This window comes from Gossypium raimondii, chromosome 6 (genome assembly GCF_025698545.1).
Source record: "Gossypium raimondii isolate GPD5lz chromosome 6, ASM2569854v1, whole genome shotgun sequence".
NCBI lineage: Eukaryota > Viridiplantae > Streptophyta > Magnoliopsida > Malvales > Malvaceae > Gossypium > Gossypium raimondii.
The window spans coordinates 6342253-6354506 of NC_068570.1; the positions used below are offsets into that span (position 1 = coordinate 6342253).

Consider the following 12254-nt stretch of genomic DNA (forward strand, 5'->3'; position numbering starts at 1 on the left):
TTTGACAAAGACCATTGTGTTCAATGTTGTCCCATTGCTGATAGTCATTCTCATGGTACAATGCTAGTAGTGTCATGTGAATGTATGGTAAAAATACATGTAAAAATAAAACCTTAAAATTGTTGATGTGTGGGGATAAAGCAAACTTATAAGAAATTAACGAAGGCTTCAATGTGTGTATTAATGTCAATTTCCTTAAGGTTCTATTCACCCTCACTATTTTGATGGTGCTAAAGAGTTACTTGCAAATAAACCTCTAGGATACAATAAAGACTAATGACTTTTGACGTTTTACACTAATAGAAACAATCTCTTGAACATTAAGCAGAGGATAAGAATATCAATTTCTATAAAGAACTTTTTGCAGTAATTCTTTATAGAGCAAATTTTGAATATAAAAGATGGTGGAAGAAAAAAATACTTTGTTTCTATGTTTTTTTTTTGGTGTGTTACACAAATGAAATTTCACTCTTATTTATAGAAGGTCCCATGTCTCTTCATAGAGAAATAACTATCTAATTGTATAGTCATATCTTTACCAATAAACATAGCCGTACGTCTCCATCATTGTGCATGGAGGACAAGCTTTCGAAGGCATTCTAGAATTTAGAACAACGTAAATGAACTTTGATTTTGGCCTTTAGAAAACAAGACAATGCAACGAGCCCACCCCTCAAGAGAATTCTTTGTTCCTTGGAGAGGACTGCCTAGTAATTGCCATAAATTAATTATAAACAATAAAACCGTTAATCTAAGTTCCAGAATCTAATCTAGTCAAACATCTAACGACTTTGGGAAATTGATTTAAGACAAAAAAATTAAAACCTTATATATGCAAACTCCAATGTTAACTCTAACTAACCCACTTAAGTCTTCCCCTAATTTCTAAGAGATTCTTTTTTTACTCTTGCTTTCCCTTTCTCTTTGGAAACATAACTAATACGAGAGAAGCTGAAACTTTGTCCTAGAGAAACACGTTGTTGGAGAACATGACTTTGAACAACAATATCAATGTTGGGCAACTATGTTCATTAATTCTCTAGTATTCAACGTTTAATGCAAAGGGTTTGTGATTCTCTCTTTGATTCAACTCTCCCTTCTATATATACTCACTTCAATGAGCATGGAAGGAACACATGAAACTTCAAACTTCACCACACTCTTACATTCAAAGATACTAGTTCAATTTAGAAGAAAGGAAGAGAGAGGAGACAGAAATGGGCAGTGGAGCAGCTGAGATGATGTTCCGGGGCGTCTTCGAAGGAAGCATTTCAATGCAAGACTGCTTGATCGAACGGAGGCCCTACCATCGTAACTGCCAATGTGCATTGCACAACCTCAAAGGGATTTGTTCATCTACTTGCAGTTCCCGGACAACCAATATATCATTCCCTAAGAAACAGACATGGGGTGATTGTTCCTTGTCTTTATCGGCTCCCAAATTCTCTTCCCCATCTCCTCTTCTTCCTAATGCCTCCTTCACCAATACCATACAAAATATTGATTCAACTCCTGTTTTGTACGAAGCAGAAGGTCAGTATAGAAATTAAAACAGGTTAGGAAATGACAACTATTTTTCTTTTGATCTTTTTCAATTTAGCTTCACCTCTAGATATAGAGAGGGTAAAAAGCGTACAGGTTTTTCTATCTAAACTACTCCCTTGTAAATTATTACAGAACTAACTGTAATTTATTTTGAAAATAAAAATATATAATTTACAGATTTCTCCAACAAAATTCAGAATATAATGTATGTCTTTTAATAAGGAGTTTCCTAGACAATGTCAATTACCTTCTCCACAACATGAATTAGTTATTGAGAGATTTCCGATTCCTTCAAAAGAAATCTTTTAAGTATCATCTATTTGGAGGTGATGAACTCCTCAACAGGTTGGATATTAGGCATGATGTATCTTTACTCGATTTTATCCCGATAAGCGGTTAAGGAGATGGATGTTTTGCATATTATCCAAAATTGTGCGAAGACCAACAAATAGTTTTTGTATAATTTGTTGTACTAAGAATTGGTATTTTCCCTTTTTCTCATCTACAAAGTGAGAATTGAAATTGTACAAAATAACAATGTCTTGTTTTTTCGTTAATGTCAATCACTTCTGTCATTTCTAGATAACGATTTCACAAAGGTTAACTAACCAACAATTTAGCAAATTTTTTTCATAGAAATTAACTCTACGAAAACACTAAGTCGAATTATACTAAAACAATATAATTACGTATATTGATGAGAAAGAGGAAAATCATCTAACGCTGAATAGTCAAGAGTTGATTATAGCTAAATGTTGTAAGGGTCACTTTCCTCTTTGAAACTGTCTTTTCCTAAAAGACAAAACTTTACTCTTGAAGTTGATCGTGAATGCAATCCGAGTGTCTTTATATCGTCTATCCAAACTCATTTTAGATCAAGCCCTTTGTAAATAACACACCTCACTGCTATCAAGGGGGCTAATGTTGAGAGGGAAATAAAATTACCATAATCAACTACCCAAAGATACTCACATTCTCCTCATCAGAACAACCAACAAACATATATTTAATGTAATTTTAGTTTATTCTCTTTTCTTCTAATAATTGAGTTCAAGTTGTTATTACTTTGAAAAAAAAATATTTGAATTACATATGATAAAAGTAGTGCATTTAATCGATTGAGTTTTTATGTATAAAACTCGAATAAAATGATTAAACCATTGAAATCAAATTAACCAATCTAAATTTAGGCTTAAAATTGAGTAAACCAAATTGAAAATTTTCTGTACTTTTTAGATTTATTTATTTATAAAAGAAGAAAAAATACCATTGTAAAACATTTAAGAAAAAAATATTTTTTTATCTCAAACAATTTATCGAAATGTTATACTTAAGTTAAATTTTACGTCGCTTGAGCATTACCTCAGTTGGAATATTTTCCATTACAACATTAAGGAGGACATGATTCTGAGCACGCTTAAGTGCGTTTTTCTTCTTATTTAAGGGTGTTGAGAAAAAGTTATGCGTATAATTATAAGTAGGCATTGTATAAAAAATAATTTAGTTTTATATTTAAATATAATTAATTAATTAATTGTGTCAAATTATTTTATATTTGGGTAATATTGAAAAGGGTAAACTACACTGGTAGTCACCTAACTATTAATAAATTTTATTTTTATTACTCAATTATAAAAAGTTACAAAATAATCATTCAACTACTCGACTTTTTCCTTTTGGACAACAATCATTAAATTGCCAATGAAAATATAACTCGTCAACTTTTAAAATTGGCATGATAGCAACTTTAATTCTCAACAATTACAAATTATATAATTTATTTATTTATTTACAATTTTACTTTTCTTTCTACCCTTTCATCTAAACGTTAAAAGAAAAATTGTATGAAGGAACAATGAAAGCGGGAAGACATATATAACCGTCTCCATAATTTTGCATGGAAGACGAGCTTTCTAAGGCATTCTAGAATTTAGAACAACCTACATGAACTTTGGTTTTGTCCTTTACAAAACAAGACAATGCGACGAACCCACGCCCAAGAGCATTCTTTGTTCCTTGGAGAGGACCGCCTAGTAATTCCCATAAATTAACTATAAACAATAAAACTGTTAAGCTATGTTTCAGAATCTAATTTGGTTACAACCTCTAACGACTTGGAAAATTGATTTAAGACAAAAGAAACCACATATATGAAAACTCCAAAGTGGACTCTAACTCACTCACTTAGTCTTTCCCTACTTACTAGGAGATTCTTTTTTGTTTCTTTTACTCTCTCTCTCTCTTTGGAAACATAATTAATATGAGAAACTTAAACACTATCCTAGTGAAACACGTTTGTCATTTGTTGGAGAACATGACTTTGAGCAACAAGATCAATGTTGGACAACTATGTTCCTTCTCTACTCTAGTATTCAACGTTTAATGCGAAGGGTTTGTAATTCTCTCTTTGATTCATCTACCATTAAACCCCCTTCTTCTCTCTCTATATATACTCACTTCACTTCAGAAAGCATGTAATTCACAGCAAAAGCCTTGAAACTCACACACAATCTTTTTACTTACATACATAGAAAATAATTTGATTTAGAAGAAAGAGCAAAGGGAAATGGCAGCTGATCAGATGATATTCCGGTGTGTCTTTGAAGGAAGCATATCCATGCAAGACTGTCTGATCGAACGGAGGCCCTACCATCGTAACTGCGAATGCGCCTTGCACAACCTCAAAGGGATTTGCATATCTACTTGCACTTCTCGGACAACTGATATATCATTCCCTACAAAACAACCATGGAATGATTGTTTCTTATCTTTCTCAGCTGCCAAGTTCTCTTCTCAATCTCCTCTTCTTCCCAATGCCTCCTTCACCAAAACAATAGAAATTATTGATTCAGCTTCGGTTTTGTACGAAAGAGAAGCTGAGCACAGTTAAGTTTAGAAATTAAAACAGGTTAGGAAGATCACAACTATGTTTCTTATCTTTTTCAATTTAATTTCACATTTACATATACTCTTCAACATTTGATTCCTCGAGATCTGTTGGTCCAAGAGGCAGCAGCAAGCTAATTTTAGCTTTGCTTGAACAGCAAGCCTCAAGGCTTGCAGCAGAAACAATCAAGGAAGAAAGAAAAACTTGTAATGGAAAACAGAAAAGAAAGAGAGAAATTTGAATGAAAATGAGCTGAATTTTCATTAACAATTCAAGAAGGCATAATGCCAATACATATAAGTGATTACAACAGCAAAACAAACAAGGTACCACCTAATAACTTACCTAACACCACTAATTTGCCTAGTAACTTGGTAAACTTGTTTGAATACAAAAACAGCTACCTAAACTTGTCATTCATCACCTAATTACATCAAAATGCAGTTACCAACTAAGTTTGATTCTAACTAAATACAAAACATTCATTTAAAGAAACTAAATGAACCAAAATAGTTTCAGCTTGATGCACCCGTTTGCTGCTTGAAGCACGTTCCCTGCATGGCCACCTTTGCTGCTGCATGGGAGCTGACTTCAACACTCCTCCTCAGCTTCTATGCAGCCGACTCCTAGTTCCCTCTTTAGGCTTAGAAATCTTGATACACCAAGAGGCTTTGTGAAGATATCAGCAATCTGATTTTCAGAGCTGCGATGAATCAGCTCAATTTCTCGAGCTTGTTCCATCTCCCTTATCACATGCAGTTTAATATTGAAGTGTTTTGTCCTGCCATGGAAGACAGGATTTTTGGCAATAGCAACTGCTGATTTGTTGTCACAATGTATCACAGTTGCTTCATTCTGCTGCAGGTTTAAATCACTCAAAAGTTTTCTCAGCCACACAGCTTGATTAACAGCATTAGCAGCTGCTACATACTCAGCTTCAGCTGTTGACTGAGCCACCATTGTTTGTTTTCTTGAGCTCCAACAAATCATCGCAGAGCCAAGTGTAAAAGCATAACCAGAGGTGCTCTTCATGTCATCTTTTGAACCAGCCCAATCGCTGTCTGTATAGCCAATCAATTTCAACTCCTTGACCCTTTTGAAACATATACCATGGTTCAAGGTACCTTTGATGTACCTCAGCACCCTTTTTCCTGCTTTGTAATGCTGCTGATTACAGCAATGCATGAATCGTGACAGCATGCTCACAGCAAATAGAATATCAGGTCTTGTTGCTGTCAAATACAGCAAACAGCCAACAAGGCTTCTATAATCTGTTTCACAGACAGATTCATGTTCCTCTTGGCTCGATAGCTTCATGCCAATAGCCATTGGTGTGCTCATTGGTTTACAATTCTCCATTGAGAATTTTGCTAGCACTTTCAAGGCAAATGTCTTTTGTTTCAAAAGGGTTCCTCCTTCTACTTGATTGACCTCCATTCCTAGGAAATATGTCATCAATCCCAGGTCTGACATCTCAAATATTTCCTTCATTTTCGTTTTGAAATCAGCCAACACAAACTTGTCTCCTCCAGTCACTAGAAGATCATCAACATAGAGTGACACAATGAGCTGTGTTTCAGCTCCATTCCTCTTAACATAGAGTGTTGGCTCACTAGCACTCCTTTCAAATCCCAAAATGAGCAGGTATGAGTCAATTCGAGCATACCAGGCTCGAGGGGCCTGTTTTAGGCCATACAAGGCCTTTCTTAGCCTATACACCAAATGTTCCTTACCAGGCATTATGAAACCTGGGGGTTGCTCGATGTATATCTCCTCTTCTAAGAATCCATTGAGGAATGCAGACTTGACATCCATTTGGTGGATTGTCCACTGGTTCTGAGCAGCAACTGCAATCAGTAATCTGATTGTATCGAGTCTGGCTACTGGAGCAAATGTTTCCAAGTAGTCTAGACCATACTTTTGACTGAAGCCCTTCACAACTAGCCTGGCCTTTAGCTTGTTTAAACTTCTATCTGCATTGTGCTTGACTCGATAGACCCATTTTACACCAATGGTCTTTCTGTTGGCAGGCTTTTCAACCAACTCCCATGTCTGGTTCTTCACAATCATGTTGATTTCATCAACCATAGCCTATTTCCAACCTTCATCTGCCTCAGCTTCTTCAAAACTACTAGGTTCTGCTATAGCAACTTGTGCTCTTTCATAAATCTCATCTAGGGGCCTTGTGCCTCTCACAGGCTCGTCATCAACATCCATCTCAAGACCAAGGTGCTCGAGTTCAGCTTGATTAGGCACCAGGTCTTTTGAAGCAGCTTCTGTTTTATTCTTTTCCCAATTCCAGCAAGCCTTCTCATCGAAGATGACATCTCTGCTCACTTGGACTTTGTTTGTCAAAGGATCCAGCACCCTGTAGCCCTTCTTAACTGAGCTATAACCTACTAGAACACCTGGTTGAGCCCTTTCAGAGAGCTTGTCTCTCTTTGCTGGTGGTATTTGTGCATAACACAGGCAACCAAACACCTTCAGATGTGCCAAGGAAGGCTTGAAACCGAACCAAGCCTCGAAAGGTGTCTTGGATGCAAGGGCTTTGGTAGGAAGCCTATTTTGAAGGTAGACAGCAGTGTTTACTGCCTCAGCCCATATGGTCTTGGGCAGTTTCTTCTCAAACAGTAGGCACCTGGCCATATCCATCAAGCTTCTGTTTTTTCTTTCTGATACCCCATTCTGCTGAGGTGTGTAGACATTTGTAAGCTGGTGTTTGATACCAGCATCATTGCAAATGGCTTGAAACTGAGCTGAAGTGTACTCAGTGCCATTGTCTGACCTTATCGATTTCAGCTTGCAACCTGTTTCTGTCTCTACAGCAGTTTTAAACTTCACAAACACTTGAGCTACCTCAGACTTGTGTTTTAAGAAGAAAATCCAGCAAAACCTTGTAAAATCATCAATGAAGAGGATGAAATACCTGTTTTTGCTGAGTGATTCAGTCCTCATCGGGCCACATACATCAGAGTGCACTAGCTGCAGTCTTTCAGTAGCTCTCCAAGCTGAATTTGTAGGAAATGGCAGTCTTGCCTGTTTCCCCATCTGGCAAACTTCACACATATCATCATGCTCCACTGAGCTGGTGAAGTTCTCTGCCAAGCCTTCTTTGGCCATTCGAGTCAATGATCTGAAGTTGGCATGCCCAAGCCTTTGATGCCAAAGCTTGGAATCATCAACAGAGACTGTGTATGCTGACTTTGAGTCATTTGGCCAGTGCACCTCAAAGCATTTGTCAGTCATTGTGACTGTCATGAGGCTTGATCCACTTGGATCAGCAATGTGACACTGTTTGTCCTTGAACACAATAGAATAGCCTTTTTCGAGCAATTGAGCTATGCTGAGAAGATTTCTGTCAATCTCAGGCACCAAAAGCACATTTGGAATAATCTTGTTGCCTGAAGGAGTACATATCAGCACCTCTCCTCTTCCTTCATCCCTTATGAACTGACCATTTCCAACCTTGACCTTGGTTTTGCAACTTTTATCCAAGGTTTTAAACAAGGAGGCATCTGGTGACATGTGGTTAGTACAACCACTGTCCAATAACCAGCCTTTTGAGCATTTCTTCTCAGCAGCTAAGCAAGAAACAGCAAAGACTTGCTCTTCTTGATCACTACTGTCCTCAGCTACTCGAGCTTCAACCTTTGATTGTTGAAATTGGCTCTGCCTTGGCTTGGTTCTATTTTTGCAAACCCTTTCAACATGGCCTTTCTTCCTGCAGTGTTGGCATACTGCATCTGGCCTGAACCAGCATCTGTCTTCTGGATGACCTGGCCTCTTGCAATGTCTGCAGGGCTGGTCATTACTCCTTGCAGCATCAGGCTTAGGCCTGCTTTTCCAAGGCTTTTTACCTCTTGGAGCATTAATGCTCGAGGCTTCTCTGGCTTTGGCATTGAATGCACCTTCCTGGTGGTCTTCAGCTCTGTTAGCTCTCCTTTGTTCCTGAGCATAGAAAGTGTTGATTAGCTCAGTCAAAGAGATGGTAGCAAGGTCTCTTGAGTCCTCTAGAGAGGATATCTTGGCCTCATATCTCTCAGGCAAAGTGGAGAGGACTTTCTCCACTATTCTTGCCTCATCAAAGTGCTCACCAAGGAGGCTTATACTGTTAACCACTGCCATGATTCTATCTGCATACTGCTTCACTGTTTCTTCTTCCTTCATCTTTAGGTTCTCGAAATCCCTTCTCAAATTCAACAGCTGCTGTTGCCTTGTTCTCTCAGTGCCTTGAAACTCCTCCTTAAGCTTATCCCAGGCCTGTTTTGGAGTCTCACAGGCCATAATTCTGGTGAAGATGACATCTAACACACAGTTCTGGATGCAGGACATGGCTTTGTGCCTTTTGTTCCTCTCATCAGCATGTTGCCTGATCTGAGCTACTGTGGGATTGGCCCTCAGTGGTGCTGGCTCAGCATCTGTGTTGACAACTTCCCACATATCAAAGGCCTGTAGGTAAGTCTTCATCTTGACCTGCCATATGTGAAAGCCTTCTCCATTGAAGACTGGTGGGGTTGCTGGTGAAAATCCTGAAGAAGCCATCAGGTTCCTTGGTTTGAAGCAACAGGTCCACTAAGACAAGGGCTCTAGATACCAATTGTTGGTGCAAGAGGCAGCAGCAAGCTAATTTTAGCTTTGCTTGAACAGCAAGCCTCGAGGCTTGCAGCAGAAACAATCAAGGAAGAAAGAAAAACTTGTAATGGAAAACAGAAAAGAAAGAGAGAAATTTGAATGAAAATGAGCTGAATTTTCATTAACAATTCAAGAAGGCATAATGCCAATACATATAAGTGATTACAACAGCAAAACAAACAAGTTACCACCTAATAACTTACCTAACACCACTAATTTGCCTAGTAACTTGGTAAACTTGTTTGAATACAAAAACAGCTACCTAAACTTGTCATTCATCGCCTAATTACATCAAAATGCAGTTACCAACTAAGTTTGATTCTAACTAAATACAAAACATTCATTTAAAGAAACTAAATGAACCAAAATAGTTTCAGCTTGCTGCACCCGTTTGCTGCTTGAAGCACGTTCCCTGCATGGCCACCTTTGCTGCTGCATGGGAGCTGACTTCAACAAGATCTAACCAAATTATCAAGAGGAAGAAAAGTTGTACACTTTTCCTGTAAACTCTTCAAGTTTCAATGTAAAGAAAGTTTCCACTTTTTTTTTCCTGTTTCTTTTAATAGTCTTAATTGGCATGTTCTATTGTTATAAACTTTATTATCGACAAGAAAATAGAATGCTGTTTTTGAGTTTTCATTAAAAGTATCACAAAAAGCAACTCCAACCTATTATATGAGTTGTAAGGCCCTGACCAATAGGCCAACCACTCTTTTAATGAAGGTTGTAATTTTATATAAATTCTATTGAAAGCAACTACTTATATGCAATAAAATAATACTATATATATACATATGTTTCAAATAATGGGGGGTTAAATTCTTCATTCTTGTAAATTACTAAGCTCCCAGCTTTTTTTTGCATATCAATTGAATAATGTGCAGATAGCATTCTAAGATTAAGAAATAATATTTTCCTCTTGTTATTCTATACAAACTATACAATAGGGATTCGAAAACATACAAAATAACAACGTTAGAGGTGTCTTTTTTCTGGACCAGTGAGTTTACAAGGTTAACGATAGACACGAAGAAGGAATAAAGAATTAATGCTGGATTAGAGTAATAGAAAAACATAGCATTAGGTACTCTATTTTCCAACATCTTAGTAGCTGATGTTGGAGAGATTCTTTACCTATAAATAAAACTTATGCTCAAACCGAGACATTTCTCCATTAATATATTTATAGCATAAACAAACTACTTCCAATCACAGACAGCTACACCGGATAGCATCATCAGATCCTTTTATCCAAGCAAAAAAATAACTCAGGGTAAGAAAACACCTTCCCTAGCAAGAAATTTGCCACCGAATTAGAGTCCCTAAATATATGGACAAATTCCACTCGTTGGATGGTCAACACCATACCATCAATTTCGTTAAACGATCTCCAAACTTTCTTTCTTATTGACCTACAAAACAGCAGTGGATGACTCCGATTCATTGATCAAATCCATCTTACCAAACCAAGGGAGGATGGTTTTTTACCTATTGGTTTAAGCAAGTTTTTCATGTAAAAATTGTGTCTTGGATTATTTTCTTGCTTGCTATTATTATGGTTGATATATTGTGTTATTAGATTTATGATAATTGCCGACTATTTTTTAGAGTGAAAGAACATCAAGTCGTGTTTCATCAGGTTTAATTTTGTCTCAATAAATGGACATCAAAGCCTGAACTTGGTAATCATGGAAATTAATATAAGTAAGACGACTATGTTAAATAACATAAATTATCAACCTTGGTAGAAGAATCTGCTATTTGTGAAGGTTTTAAATATTGTTATTTTTGCTACTCAAAAACCCTTATAAAGAATCGATGAGGATTGAGAATTATTTGAGTATTAGAAGGTGTGCGGTTTTCGATTTCCAGTTCAATTAATTTAATTATTGGTATAATATTAATTAATTAATTAAAAATTTTACAAAATGTAAAACAAAATCTATTGGCATTTTTTTTGTCTCATTTTTATATCCAAATTAACATACAAATTGGTTTCTGATTCAGAACCAACTATTTTGTTCAAGTTCAAATAATGTTGAATTTTTGTTCTTCTGTCTTGCCTTCTCTTTTCCCAAGAAAATCCCGCCTCCCTGTCCTGACTCTTCGCTTTGCCTTTTCAGAGCCAATTCCTTAATCTAGTCTTACTTCATTGTTCCATGCAAGCTTTGCTCAAATTCTTCTCCTCCTTTTTCCATTTTCATGATATTATTAATAATAACCTTTTTTTTTTAAATAACGATTGATTTTTCTAACAATAATAGCGCAGGCCAATGTAGGATTATAAAAGAAACAGGACAAATGGTAAACTTCCTTTACAATGAAATTTAACTCTGTAAGAATTTACAGGGAAGTAGTTTGGCTAGAAAAACCTATACACTTTTGTTTTCCTCTAAATCCCGAGACTAAATATAAATGTTAAACTAAATTTAGGGAAGAAAGAGGAAAATAGTTGTCATTTTCTAACCTGTTTTAATTTCTATACTTAACTGTGCTGAGCTTCTGTTTCGTACAAAACTGGAGTTGAATCAGTATTTTGTAGGGTATTGGTGAAGGAGGCATTAGGAAGAAGAGGAGATGGAGAAGAGAATTTGGGAGCCAATAAAGACAAGGAACAATCACCCCATGTCTGTTTCTTAGGGAATGATATATTGGTTGTCGGAGAAGTACAAGTAGATGAACAAACCCCTTTGAGGTTGTGCAATGCACATTGGCAGTTACGATGGTACGGCCTCCGTTCGGTCAGACAGTCTTGCATTGAAATGCTTCCTTCGAAGACGCATCGGAACATCAACTCAGCAGCTCCAGTCGCCATTTCCGTCGACCCTTTCTTTTGTATCAAACTATTGTCTTTGAATGTAAATGTGGAGACGTGTAATGTATAGTTTCAAGGCTTTGGTTGAGTTCCTTCCTTGCAGGGGTTCAGTGTGAGATGAATCAAAAGAGAAAAAGGCATTGCAATCCACGTTGAAAACTAGAGTTATGGAGCATTGGTTTTGTTGTTCAAAGTAATGTTTCTCCAACACTTCCAACTAAAGACAAAAACGTGTTTCTCTACCTCCTTAATGTGAATCCTTAGATTTGCAAGAAATTTTTATTTTGGAACTTATTGCATGAATTTGGGATTTGCCTTGTGTTTTTGTTTTTAATTTCTATTTTTGTCTTAATTGGATCAACTAACTCCTCCTAA

At 36.6% G+C, this 12254-nt stretch overlaps 1 protein-coding gene across 1 annotated transcript; it reads right to left on the reverse strand.

The window, feature by feature from the left end:
* Positions 1 to 11549: 11549 nt before the first annotated feature.
* LOC128041673 (uncharacterized) lies at positions 11550 to 11879 on the reverse strand. The gene has a single exon (XM_052631958.1). The coding sequence runs from the start codon at positions 11877 to 11879 to the stop codon at positions 11550 to 11552; it is 330 nt and encodes a 109-aa protein (XP_052487918.1).
* Positions 11880 to 12254: the final 375 nt, after the last annotated feature.